Source organism: Oryctolagus cuniculus, chromosome 8 (genome assembly GCF_051225735.1).
Source record: "Oryctolagus cuniculus isolate XC-2025 breed Fujian yellow rabbit chromosome 8, ASM5122573v1, whole genome shotgun sequence".
Classification (NCBI taxonomy): domain Eukaryota; kingdom Metazoa; phylum Chordata; class Mammalia; order Lagomorpha; family Leporidae; genus Oryctolagus; species Oryctolagus cuniculus.
In genome coordinates, this window is record NC_142874.1 from 44,001,101 (window position 1) to 44,016,180 (window position 15,080).

The 15,080-nt window shown below is 39.1% G+C and overlaps 1 protein-coding gene across 5 annotated transcripts in view; it reads right to left on the reverse strand.

Moving 5' to 3' along the window:
• The window catches only part of DCLK2 (doublecortin like kinase 2), a 182,504-nt gene that overhangs the window by 150,269 nt on the left and 17,155 nt on the right, over positions 1 to 15,080 (reverse strand). For all 5 annotated transcript variants that reach the window (XR_518609.5, XM_008267349.5, XM_002716906.6 and 2 more), the window contains exon 2: positions 1,101 to 1,435. Coding sequence is in view for 4 of the 5 variants with exons in the window: in XM_008267349.5 (XP_008265571.2) it covers positions 1,101 to 1,435 (335 nt within the window). In the remaining variant the exon portion in view is untranslated. The remainder of the gene's footprint in view (positions 1 to 1,100; positions 1,436 to 15,080) is intronic.

The window sequence follows — 15,080 nt, forward strand, 5'->3', positions numbered from 1 at the left end:
ATGCATTCTGTGAACTTCTCTGGGGGCAGGCTGCTATGAAGCTTATACCTTCAAATCATTAACTTAGAAAAGTCACTCTAATCTCATATAAAATATATTTAATATATAAAAAATTACATATAAAATATAAAATAAAAATAATCTACCAGAAACTTTAGAATATATGTATAAAATTTTGCTAATGTTTCAGAAAACACACTAGTAACCAGATCTGATCTCAGAAAATTAGAAAGTACTTTGATTGTGCTTTTCTAGAAGTCACTGCCTCAGCACTTAGAGTTCTGAGAATGAATCATACTAAGAGTCAAACACTTCAAAATTAATTATGTTACAGGAGAGAAACAAAAAGCGATGGAGAAACAAATCCAATGTTAGAAACTATCTTTAATACAATGTAAATACAAACAACTTAACCTTATATGGAAACTGAAGAATGCACCTTAGAAACCAAATGTCTATCTTTAGGAATGATAACCTAATGTGGCAAAATGGAATATTTATGTAACTGCTATTCCTGTGCTCTTGCAATTTACTCATTTTTTCAAGTCCATCAGAGTCCCTGATATATTGTTACCATAATTCGACTTACATTTCCTAAGCAATTCATGTTCATTTTTAATAAATGACTAATTAGCTCTACTCTTCCCTATAACTTATATGGACCTTAAGTGTACTATTGTTTGAAATGCATTTTCCATATTTTGCATAAGTAGAGAGGAAAGGTGTTTCTGAAAATGTCAAACACCTTTAATTTTCACTCGTGAAACCCAACGCATAGTGACTTTACTAATCAAGTTATTCTTAAACAGACACTATCCCATTCAATAAAGGACAGACCATTCTTTGATTTACACTTTTCCTCTCGGCAATTTACATTTCTCCCTTCCAGTGACCAAAAGAAGACTAGGATGGACTTCTCTGTATTTGCCTTTAAGGTATTTGGAAAATGTAAGCCGGTTCCATTTTTCACAATGAAGGCCAATACATGCTCACACATGCACACACATCACGAGCAAGACTACTGGAACTACAGCCAGCAGACCACTCTATTTCTGTTGCTGAGGGTGCACCTGCTGAAATGGGGGCTAGAAGCCTCTTACCTGCTTCCCATCCAGGGTACAGAGCCTCTTGACCACTCCTGAGTCTAGTTTAATGGCTTCGGTGATATCTGTTAAGACTTGTTCAAAGGAATGAGCAGTCTTTTTATTCAGAAGGATCCGCACGGCTTTTCTCGGCTTCACTCCACTTCGAATCACAGTCACTAATTTAGGTTTGATGAAATCTTTACTTTCTTTCACTTCACTTTTCACAGAGGCAGCAGCGGCCAAGGTCCGAGTTGTCCCACCCTTGATGTTCACAGACCAGTTTGGGTTAACATTTTTGGTGTAATCAACTTTACGAAATGGCTCATTGGATGCACACACATAACTCTCACCTAAAAAGCAAAAATTGATTTTATTAGCATGACTATCCCACCACAGAAGTATTTTGTCTGCAGAACAGAAGTTGGAGACCCCTTAAGTGAACGCCTAAGTATAGCGGATTCTCTGAAAAGGACGCGTACCCTTTTCCTTTGGAATTATCCCATGATCCTTTCTTTTAAGTAGCATGCCACTTCATATTCACAGACTAACATGGGTTATAGGGTGAAAAGCAGTGGATCAAACATCAGAGTGAGGTTCAGGTTTTACCCTGACCCAGTGTATCACCCTTTGTTTTGTAGTATCACTGGCTATAAAGTGAAGCAGCCAGGTCAACTGAATTCTAAAGTACCTCCTAGTTTCAAAAGCCTCAACTAGTTTAGTAAAAACACCTAAGTCTGTTAAAAGTAATTATATCACAAAATGATATGCTTACATAAAGAAATGAAAATACTTTCTCCTAATGATAAATTTCAGTCCTAACAAGGAACAATCACTATATCCTTACACAGATAACTAAATCATACTCAAATGTAGGATCATTCAATTAATTCAAAAATGAGGGAAGAGTTTTAGCACTGAAAGAAACATACCTCAGGCATTCTTAACTAATGTAAAGTTAAAATGACTCCGAAGTTCAAATAGATAATTTTTTAAAATATCTACTTAAATGAGAAAGGATATGAAGTAGTTACAATTATTTGTTCATTACTCCTAAAGCCTTTTGCTTAATTTCTATTACATATAAAATAAAAGCCATCCTCTCCACCAACTGGTTTATCAATTCAGATTCCCTATTTTTTTTTTTTACTCAAGAAACTCAGAATTCAATCCATTATATCAGTCTTGACTTTTTGACATACAAGATAAAGGGATTACACTCTAAGATTTTTAAGATATCTTTTCAAAAAGAATCCATTAGATTTCCACCAATTCAGTATGATATTCATTCTAATGTAGTAGTTATATGAACCTTAAATGTTATAAATGCTTAAAATAAACATAACCAAAATAGTAAAAAGGAATTCCTAAGACAAATCTATTATTATATTTAACTGTTATCTTAAAATCCTGGTTAATGGAGAAATTTAGCGACTCCCAAAGGCACATGAATAATTCAGTAACAGATCAGGCATACAAAAAGGAATTAAAAAAAAGAAAGAGCAATGTCTTCTATTTAAAGGTATAATTAGGGCACTGCCCAAGATAACCAGGGAACCAATCCCAGGCTTTCACGATTCTATAACACTACTCTGAAATACAATCCCAAGCAGCAGTTAGAGATTTTTCATTTTTGTAGGTTTATGTAAATAATATTTCACTCCATTGTCATCTAGGAAAAACAGTATGTAATTTCAGAAATAGATAAATAATAGAATTCATTATATGTATGTATTAATGGGCAAAACTAATCAATTATTTTTCCTATTAATTGTACAGAGAAGGGAATTCTCATATCAAAAAACTCTTCCTGTTTTATCTACAATAAAATGTAATTGTATATTCTATAATAGACAAAATCTTAGCAAGAAAAGTGATTTTTATTAAGGGCAGGAATAAGTCAGCTGGGAGAAAGCCTAATATAAAGAGGAAAAAAAGAATGCATAAATAAGAGCAAATTGAAATAAAATATATTAGATTTCCTTGATCAATTAGTCCCTGCATAGCAGACACATTAACCAGGAGGTCTTTTTTTTTTTTGCTCCTTGAGTTCAGATTTTAAGAATGAAAATCAGTAATGGAAGGCCCTTAATTTGCAGGCAATTATACTTAAATTCCCATCAGAAGGGGGGAGGTAGGTGTAGCAAAGTATCATTATATTCTTAGAATTGTATGAACTACATTAAATCTGCTCTTTATATTAAAAAGTTAAGACTCTCCATCTCTCTCCCCCTTCTTCCCTCAAAACATTTCTGTTAAAAACATGTCTACCAGTTACATAATAAATTTGTCAAGTAGTTTCAAAACAGGTTGGCAAATGATTAGAAGACAGAGCTTCATTCACTTCCTTGCACCCATGGTAGACAAACAGTAGTTCTGTTAAGCCTGGACTCCTTAAAACATGCACTGAGTACCTCCCAAATACCAATTCTCATACAAGGTGCTGACATCCTATCAGACCTACTAGGGCATCTTTGGCATCCAACACTTCAGCACATAGGTTCAGGATATGGTTTTGGGATCAGACCATTGTTTCTAAGGGTACATAAAACTCTAAAGCTGTCACACACTGATGACAACAATCCCTACAATACCCATGCTAGCTCCTTCAAACAATCTTCTAATCATAATTTTGTCACTTACATAGATTTGCCTATGGGCAGAAAATACACTGACAAAATAACTAAGGATGTCAGTTCCCTGGGCAGTTACAGCTCTGGATGTCAAGAGTGACTACAGTTACCAATGAATTCTACTTCAAAGTTGCTAAAGGAGAGGATTTCAAATGCTCCCAACACATCGAAACGATGAATGTCTGAGGTGATGGAAATGCTAGTATCCTGATTTGATCATTTCCTATTGTGTGTCTGTATCAAAATATCACATAACAAATAACTCTAAGTTATTATGTCAATTAAAATTAAATAAAGTTGTATTTCTGGCAAAAAAAAAAAAAATAGAAGATTTGTTACTTCCCTGCCCATTTGTAGCCTTCCCCTTGCTCCACGGTGCAGAGCAACATCTCCTCCCAAATGACTCAGCCAGACACCTCTGTTTTCATCCTTCACCCTTCCGGCTTCCCTCCCCACCACATCTGACTTAAAGTTCTGTCCACCCTGTCTTGTCAACAGTTCTGAAAATGTCCCTCCTCTCTGCCCCCACCACCACCCACACACCTCCTGGATCAACACAAGCATCTTCTGTTTTCTGCTCATTCCCCAGAAATTAGAGTTTTCCTAATGCAAGACGTTTTATGCTACTGACAAGGCTGAAAAAGTACATCCTAATGGAATGAGTCCTGGCATGCCGATACTGATAAAGCACACACTGCATTAGGAGGACAAACACACACACACTGGAGGGGGAAGAGGAGAAAAGGAAGGGGGAATAAAGAGATGGATCTCTCTCCTATCAGCTACTGTACTCCCCAGATGTCTACAACAGCCAGGGCTAGGCCAGACTGAAGCCAGGAGACAGGGACTCGATCCGGGTCTTCCATTTTGCCAAATACATGTTAAAAAATGCACTCAAGGGGGCTGGCACGGTGGTGCACTAGGTTAATCCTCCACCTGCGGTGCTGGCATCCCATATGGGCACCGGGTTCTAGTCCCAATTGCTCCTCTTCCAGTCCAGCTCTCTGCTGTGGCCTGGGAAAGCAGTGGAGGATGGCCCAAGTGCCTGGGCCCCTGCACCCACATGGGAGACCAGGAAGAGGCACCCAGCTCCTGGCTTTGGATCAGCGTAGTTCCAGCTGTAGTGACCATTTGGCGGGTGAACCAACGGAAGGAAGACCTTTCTCTCTGTAACTATCTGTCAAATAAATAAATCTAAAAAAAAAAAAAAAGCACAAAAAAAGGATAAAAGGACAAAAACTCATTACAAAACTAGAGTTAAATAGGATATAAATATGTGTATCATATTTGCCTATGTATTTTTTTCCACATATACAGTTGTATGAAAAATAAAGCAGTGTCTGAAGTCTGGAACTGCTGTGAATTTCAGTTAAACATAAATGTTGATACAAGCTGGTCTCACACTCAGACCACCTTCTTCTCCAATTGGGATAATCCATAGATTATCAAGTGAAGTCACTCAGACTAAGATAAAGTGACACTGAAACAAGGTGGCTGTGCAACCCACCATACCAAACATCCCTCTCTTGACTAAATGGGTGACTGCCACTCTTTTTATTTAAACCTATTACAGCTTCCCTCTAGTCTCCCCTCCCTAAAATAAGATTCACAGAAATAATCACCTCATAGAATTGTCCTGCCATCTGATGGTACCCAGTACAAAGTGTGTCTCTGCTCCTTAGATCATCCCTGAAACCACCCTAACAAACTCGGATCCTATGAGAGGTTCTAACACCATCTTACTAAAATGTCCCATAGCACCCTATGATGAGCATTCTTCCTCACTGAAGTGAAAAAAAAAAAAAAAAAAAAAAAAAAAAAAAAAAGACCAGTTTGTTCAACTACAGGTCTGTGTGTGCCTGGTGGCTTTTGGTTCATTCACCTTCTCCCACACCTTCCTATGAGTGTGTGTGTGTGTGTGTCCCCATCTCCAATACTCTGATCATAACATTGAAAATGCTGATCACATGAATACTTACTACTACATTCATGCTTTGTATTGAAACAGGCTGGATATATGTGTACAATGGTTGTTTGACTTAACCATTTTCGAGCATGATAGGGAACAGAAAGTCTTGCTCCAATTTCCTTGAAGACTCCCTTCAGTAGCATGGCTATGGCTTCTGATCCCTGACAGCTGTTCAAGGACACAGTCTTACTTCATATTTATCAGATCAACAAAATGTCTATAACTACGTAATACAACCTGGGTATTGCATAGGAGGCCATTAACTTGCATCCTTACTCAACCAAATGGCTGTCTCCCATTCAGGTGGCAAAAGAGGCTGTTCAAAGCTAGGAACTCCACAATTCCTTACTCTAGAAATCTTCACCCTTACAAACGTACTCCCTTTCATGCCAATCTCTCCCACCACCACCACCCCTTTCTCAGCAACTGAGAAACTCTTCTTTTCAGGGGTCAGACCCTCTACCAGAACTTGGGCCATTCCCTCCCGCTTCTTGGGGGCTTCAGAGACCTCTTCTTTGTCTCCTCCACATACCTAGGATGGGCTGTCTACCAGATTATACACAGAGTTTCACACCCTTAAACAAACCAGCCCTCCCCTCTCTTTTCTCTCATTCCACTAACCTGATGTGCTTTTGGCTCCCATTCGTGGCCAAGTCAAAGAGCAGTCCTCATCGATCTTTTCTACTTCAGCACCCATTACTTGCTATTAAGCCAGTGTAGCACTGCTCCTGCTCCCTGAATTCCACTAGCTGAAACACTGCTCACCCTGGTTCCCACACACATCTTTCCAATTTCACTCAGCGTCTTCTTAGGGCACTGGACACCAGTCCTAATTCTCTTCCTGCAGACTTTTTCCTTTTTCATTATGATCTATTTGTTGTTGCTGTGGTCCAACTTCTTAATTCCTTGGTGGCCCTTTCTTGGTCGGCTTTTCAGATTCCTCCTCTTCCCTCCATGCAGGTGTCTTTCATTCTCTGGACACTTGCACCCATACCCATGGCTTTAAGCCACACTCTGAGGACACAAACACTAGACCTTTCTCTTGAGTTCAAGTCACCAAAAGAACATCTCTTTGAAGATAAGCGATGGATATTGCACATGATCCATGTCTAAAGACAACTTTAATTTTCACGTTGCCACCCTAACCTCAAACTTTCCTCTTTCTGGATCCCCCAATTTATTGAACAAATCACCATCTCCACAGTCACCTTGGTAAAAAAAAAAAAAAAAAAAAAAAAAAAAAAAAAAAAAAAAAAAAAAAACAAGACTCTTGCTTCTCTATCCCCTTTTCCCACACTCAATAGAGTTGGTGAAACTATTGACTTTGGTCTAAACATCTCTGTAAAACAGCTCCTTCCACTCTGCCTTCTTTTCATTTCTCCTTATACGCAGGTTTTGCCCATCCTCCATGTAGCTGTCCAGAAAATCTTTTTCAAATATAGATCTGATGTTTAGTCTCTGCTATCCACAGAATAAAAGGCAAACTCCTCAACACTTCACACACACCACACTCATTTTCCATAGGTTCCTACATTAGTGTCAGTCTTAGTTTGCTTTGTGTCACTTTAACAAAATAATCAAGGCTGGTTACATCATAAAAAGAGGATCATTTGGTACAGTTTGGGAAGCTGCAAGTGGTGAGGGGCTTCTCACTGTGTCACAACCTGATGGGCGGCACTACATGGAAGGACCATGTGCTGGAGAACTCACATGGTGAGACAGAAGCAAGAGATTGGGACCTTCAACAACAACCTGCTCTCCCAGGAGCCAACTTCTCCTACTAGAGCTTGCTTAGTCCCTCTGAGAGCAGTGCCCCTGCCACTTTAGCACCATTATAGTGGGGAGTGAAGTCTCAATGTGCTTTTTGTTGGAGACAAACCACATTCAAATCAAAGCAAATGACATGCCAGGATATTTGCCCTTTCCTTACAAATGCTTCATACCCTCATTTCTTATAGCCTTCTTCTTTCTACTACTACTTCTTCCCTTGCTTCTCTTTTACTGACCCATTAACATCAAATGTCACTAAGAGGTAAAGAATAGGGATTATCATGTATGGAAAATATTTTACATTGGTTCACTTAAGAGAAAACAGATTGTCACTAAGTATTAAGTTAACACATACATATCCTATGACCCAGAAATTCACTTAAAGAAAACATCCTGAAGAAACTCATGCACACAGGTATAATAGACATGCATACATTCATAGAAGAATTGCTCAGTAGCTCCATGGGGGACAGTGCACCAGCAAAACTAGAGAAGGAAAAAAAAGACAAAAAGACGGGATGAAGACGTTTCTCTCTCCCCCATCACTTTACAAAGCCGCACTGTAACAAGCTGAAAGAGTAGGTGACATTTTGGACATATGTAACAGCTGTGCCAGCTTGTGTCTGTGCCCAGCAACCAGCCAAGTGGAGATTCCTGACTGGTGGGGAGAACTAACAGGGGGCTAGGAGCTTGTGACTGTGTGAAGCTTCTGAACTGGGACTGTGAAAAAAACTGAAGGTGTGTGGGAAGACTCATGGTGTGGCTGGGACTTTGAGTAGTCTTAATGGGAGACTCCGCAAGCTTGGAGGTTCCTGGTTACCTGGTGAGAGACACTGCTAGGGAATCTTAAATGACACTGAGGACTGAACAGATCTTTTGCGTGGTCCTTGGGACAGAGTGGACAAATATTATACCCACTGGGGCTAGCACTCAGGCACTGGTCACTATTGAGGAGAGAAGCTCAGCTGAGCTGAATATACATCTCTTCTGATTAAAAGAGAGAGAGATTGATTGGAGATTTACCATGCCAAACCTGGTGTGTCACCTTAGGCATGCCCTTAATCCTGGAGAACTCAACACAGCTCTCTGGCCACACCCAATAAAAGCCCCCAGAGATTTACTGAAAGCAGACATTCCATTTATCTACAGAGTCATAGCACAACAATTGAAGTGGCCACAGAAGAAAAAAAAAGCATAAAACAACAAGTATCTCTACAGATGCTGAACAAATGTACCAACCCAATAAACAAGAATAAGGAAGACAACATAATGCTTCCAAAAGAACATGACACTTCAACACTAGATTGTGAACATGATGAGATAGAAGAAATGCGAGAAACAGAACTCAAAAAATTGATCATAAGATTATATAGAAGCAATCAAAAGCAAACGCACAAACTACTGAAATCCATGCAGTACATGAAAGAAAATTTCTCCCATAAAATTGAGATCTTAAAGAGGAATCAAAATGAAATGAAGAATTCAATAGAACTAATAAAAAAATGCAGTGGAGAGCCTTAAAAACAGAATCAGTCTAATATCCTCTTCTGTTTCACTAAGAGGACAAAGCACAGGAAAGTATACAGTCAAACCAAAGACAAGAAGAGGAAAGTAGAAAACTAAAAAACACTGTTGGGAATCTACAGGATACTACATTAAAAAAACCCAACATACAGGGTCTAGGAATTCCTGAAGTCATGGAAAGAGAAAGGATTAGAAGGCCTTTTTAGTGAAATAATAGCAGAAAACTTCCCAGGTTTGGAGAAAGAAAGGGACATCCAAGTATAGGAAGCACACAGAACTCTCAAGAGACATGACCAGAAAATATCCTCACCATGACACATTGCAATCAAACTCACCACAGTGAAACATAAAGAGAAGATTCTAAAATGTGTAAGAGAAATGCCAGATTGCTTTCAGAGGGTCTCCAAGTACACTCACAGTGGACTTCTCATCAGAAACTCTATAGGCTAGGAGAAAGTGCAGAGATATAGTCCAAGTCTTCAGAAAAAAACTGTCATCCCAGAATATTATACCCTGCAAATCTCTCATTTGTGAATGAAGGTGAAATAAAGACTTTCCATAACAAACAGAAATTGACAGAATTTGTCACCACCATCCAACCCTGCAAAAGATGCTTAAGGATGTGTAACACACAGAAAAACAGGAACACAGTCATCACTACAAAGGATAAAGGAAGGAAATCTCTCAGTAAAAGATCAAAGGAAGTTCAAAGTATAAATTAGGAATATTTTTGCAAAAATGGCAGGGTAAAGTCATTACTTATCAATAGTCACCTTGAATGTAAATGGGCTCAACTCTGCAATTAAGAGACACAGACTGGCTGAATGGATTAAAAAACGAAACCCATCTATTTGCTGCCTACAAGAAACACATCTCACCAACAAAGACACACGCAGACTGAAAGGGAAAGGTTGGAAAAAGATATTCCATGCCAACAGAAACCAAAAAAGGTCTGGTGTAGCCATTCTAATATCAGACAAAATAGACTTTAACACAAAAAACTGTTAAGAGACAAAGAAGGGCACTATTTAATGATTAAAGGATCAATTCAAGAGGGAGATTAACTATTATAGACATATGCACCTAATTGCAGGGTACCTGGATATTTAAAAGAAATGATAAGGGATTTAAAGGGAGACTTAGACTCCAATACAACAGTATTGTGAGACTTCAATACTCCACTTTCAGCAATGGACAATCAACTAGACAGAAAATCAACAAGGAAACAGCAGATTTAATTGACACTATAGACCAAATGGATCTAACAGATATCTACAGAACTTTAGATCCTACAGTTGCAAAATACACATTCTTCTCAGCAGTGCATGGAACTTTCTCTAGGATTGACCACATCCTAGGCCATAAAGCAAGTCTCAAATTTTATTTATATAATTATATATATACATTATATAATATACTATATATATACAAATATACATACACACACACACACACACACACACCATACAATGCACCTTCTCAGACCACAATGGAGTGAAGCTGGAAATCAGCAATTCAGGAATCTCTAGAGCATATGCAAACACATGCAGACTGAACAACATGCTCCTGAATGAACAGTGGGTTATAGAAGAAAAGAGAAAAAAATTTCTGGAAACAAATGAAGATGAAAACATAACATAAAAACTTATGGAATACAGCAGAAGCAGCATTAAAAGGAAAGTTTATAGCAATAGGTGCCTACATGAAGAAATTGGAAAGGCACCAAATAAATGAGCTATCAATGCTTCAAGGATCTAGAAAAACAGCAAACCAAACCCAAAACTAAAGAAATCAACAAAATTGAATCCAAAGAATACAAAAGATCAGCAAAACAAAAAGCTGGTTTTTTGAAAAATAAAATTGACACACCATTGGCCTAACTAACCAAAAAGGAAAGAGAAGACCCAAATCAATAAAATCAGAGATGAAAAAGGAAATGTAACAGACACTACAGAAATAAAAAGTCATCAGAAATTACTATAAAGAGTTGTATACCAACAAACTGGGAAACATAGCAGAAATGAATAGATTCCTAGACACATACAACCTACTTAAATGAAAAATGAAGACATAGACAACCTAAATAGACTCATAACCAAGATGGAAACTGAATAAGTAATAAAGGCCCTTCCAACAAAGAAAAGTCCAGGACCAGATGGATTCACTGCTGAATTCTACCAGACATTAAGAACTAACTCCAATTCTTCAAGTTATTCAAACAGTTGAAAGAGAATCCTCCTAAATTCTACAAAGCCAGCATCACCTTAATGCCTAAACATGAAAAAGATGCAACATAGAAAGAGACTTACAGACCAATTTCTCTGATGAACACAGATGTAAAAATCCTCAACAAAATTCTAGCCAATAGAATCCAACAATACATCAGAAAGATTATCCACCCAGACCAAGTGGGATGTATCCCTAGTAAGCAGGGATGGTTCAACATTGGCAAATCAATGTGATGCACCACATTAACAAACTGCTGAACAAAAACAATGTGATTATCAGAGAAAGCATTTGATAAAATACAACATCCTTTCATGATGAAAACTCTACGCAAATTGGGTAGAGGAGGAACATTCCTCAACACAAAGCAATTTATGACAAACCCATAGCCAGCATCATATTGAATGGAGAAAAGTTGGAAACATTCCCACTGAGATCTGTTACCAGACAGGGATGTCCACTCTCACCATTGCTATTCAATATACTCCTTGAAGATTTAGCCGGAGCCATTAGGTAAGAAAAATAAATCAAAGGGATACATATAGGGAAGGAGGAAGTCAAACTATCCTATTTGCAGAAGACATGATTCTTTATGTAGGGGATCCAAAGAACTCCACTAAGACTATTGGAACTCACAGAAAAGTTTGGTTAAGTAGCAGGATATAAAATACACAGAGGCCAGTGCTGTGGTGCAGCAGGTTAATGCCCTGGCCTAAAGCAGTGGCATCCCATTTGATTACATCAAATTGAGAAGTTTCTGTACTGCAAAAGAAACAGGAGTGTGAAAAGTCAAATGAAAAAATGGGAGAAAATATCTTCAAATTATGCAAATGATAAAGGATTAATAACCAGAATCTACAAAGAGATCAAGAAACTCCACAAAAACAAAACAAACAACCCACTTAAGAGATGGGCCAAGAATTCAAACAGACATTTTTCAAAAGAGGAAATCCAAATGGCCAACAGATACATGAAAAAGTGTTCAGGATCACTAGAAATCAGGAAAATGCAAATCAAAACCACAATGAGGTTTCACCTCACCCCAGTTAGAATGGCTTTCATACAGAAATCAACAAACCACAAATGCTGGTGAGGATGTGGGGGAAAAGGTACACTAATCCACTGTTTGTGGGAACATAAACTGGTAAAGCCACTGTGGAAGACAGTTTGAAGATACCTCAGAGATCTGAATATAGCCCTACCATATGACCCAGCCATCCCACTCCTTAGAATTTACCTAAGGGAAATTAAATAGGCAAATAAAAGAGCTATCTGCACCTCAATGTTTTTTTTGTTTGTTTGTTTGTTTTACAGGCAGAGTGGACAGTGAGAGAGAGAGACAGAGAGAAAGGTCTTCCTTTGCCGTTGGTTCACCCTCCAATGGCCGCCGCGCTGTGGCCGGCACACTGTGCTGATCTGAAGCCAAGAGCCAGATGCTTCTCCTGGACTCCCATGGGGTGCAGGGCCCAAGCACTTGGGCCATCCTCCACTGCACTCCTGGGCCATAGCAGAGAGCTGGCCTGGAAGAGGGGCAACCAGGACAGAATCCGGCACCCCAACCGGGACTAGAACCCAGTGTGCCAGCGCCGCTAGGCGGAGGATTAGCCTATTGAGCCGTGGCGCTGGCCACACTTCAATGTTTATTGCAGCTCAATTCATAATAGCTAAGACATGGAATCAATCTAAATGCCCATCAATGGAAGACTGAATAAAGAAATTATGGAATATATATTCTATGGAATACTACACAGCAGTAAACAAAAGATGAAATCTGGTCATTTGCAACAAAATGGAGGAATCTGAAAAACATCATATTCAGTGAAATAAGCCAGTCCCAAAGAGACAAATATCATATGTTCTCCCTTATCTGTGACAACTGACCACCTAAAAGGAAACCTGTAAAAGTGAAACTGACAGTATGAGAAGCAATGACTTGATCAGCCCTTGTCCTGACTGTCAAGGAACAATTTACTATTTTATTCTTTTCACTATTTTCTTTTTCTACGTAATACCATTGGTTGAACAATACACTTAACACAGTTATTCTTAGGTGTTTAAATTCAACTGAAAATTGATCCCTGTATAAAATAAGAGTGGGAATTAGAGAGGGAAGAGATACAGTTCAGCACATGTTCCCATGGAAATACACCTAAGGATAAAGCTATAAACCTGGGACTCCAAATCCCATTAAGTCGGCAGGTACCAATGCCATTTTACTAGTTAAAGTGATCATTTTAAGTGCATAACTGATTATAAAGATAGGATTAAGTGTCAAAGTGATCACAGAAATAAGACCAAGTCTCGGCTAATAGCAATAGAATTAAAAAGGAGAGAATGAGCCAACATGGGAAGCAGGCCACACAGCAGACTCATAGAATGACAAATGCCCTAAATAGCACTCTGGCTTCAGAATCAGCCCTTAAGTCATTCAGATCTGGCAGAAAAGCCCAAGAGAGCATTTCATGCATAGAAAGCCCAGATACTGTGGGAAAAAATGGCCTACATGAAAGATCTCTCAATGAGATCCCACTGGAAAGATGGGACCATCAAAGAAGGAGGTAACTTTCTCTGAGGGAGTAGAGAACTTCCACTTCGATTATATGTCAGTTTGTTGACATTCTATACACATACACACACACACACACAATAATGTCAATTTGTTGACTCAAAGGCTTCCATAGCCTTGGCAGCTCATGAGAATAGCCTCAGGTGATCAATGATGTCATAAATAAGTGTCAATTGTTAAATCAACAACAGGAGTCACTGTGCACTTGCTCCACATGTAGGACCTCTGTCCTAATGAGTTGTACTATGAGAATTAATGGTAAAACTAATCTTCAAACATTACTTTACACTTTGTGTGTGTGCAAACTGTTGAAATCTTAGTATAGAGTTGACCTTCTGTATATAAAGATAATTAAAAGTGAATCTTAATGAAGAATGGGGTGGGAGAGGGAGTGGGAGGTTGGACAGGAGTGGGAATTGGAAGGCGAGTATGAGAAGAAATGCTATATTCCAAGTGCTGTACGTATGAAATTTATATTTATTAAATATAAGCTTTCTAAAAAAATTGCTCAGTGGCCACAGATGAGAATCAATCCATGAGTCCAACAGGAGAATAGAAACGATTATAGTGTGGTCACATAATGGAATGCCATACAGTAAAGACAAGAGCTATATAAAGCAACTTGGATGAAATTTGGTGAGTAAAAGCTGACAGAAGAATACAAGCAGAATTCAACTTCTACACAGCTCAAAACAACTGGGACTGGTGTTGCAGTGTCATGGGTAAAGATGCTTCCCACAATGCTGGTATCCCAAATGGGCACAGTCAAGTCCCGGCTGCTCCAGTTCTGATCTAGCTCCCTGCTAATAATCTGGGAGAGAAGTGAAAGATGGTCCAAGTACTTGGGCCTCTGCCGCCCACTGGGGGACCCAGAAGAAGCCCTGGCTGACTTGGCCATTGCAGCCACTTAAGGAACAGATGGAAGACCTCTTTCAAATAAATTTTTTTTTTGACAGAGTGGACAGTGAGAGAGACAGACAGAGAGGAAGGTCTTCCTTCCTTTGGTTCACCCCCCAAATGGCTGCTACGGCCTGCACGCTGCACAGCTCCGAAGCCAGGAGCCAGGTGCTTCTCCTGGTCTCCCATGGGGTGCAGAGCCCAAGCACTTGGGCCATCCTCCACTGCACTCCCAGGCCACAGCAGAGAGCTGGCCTGGAAGAGGAGCAACTGGGACAGAATCCACGCACCCTGACCAGGACTAGAACCTGGGGTGTCGGCGCCGCAGGCAGAGTATTAGCCTATTGAGCCGCGGCGCCGGCCTCAAATAAATCTTTAAAAACAAAATAAAAACTGTATTAATTAGGGACATA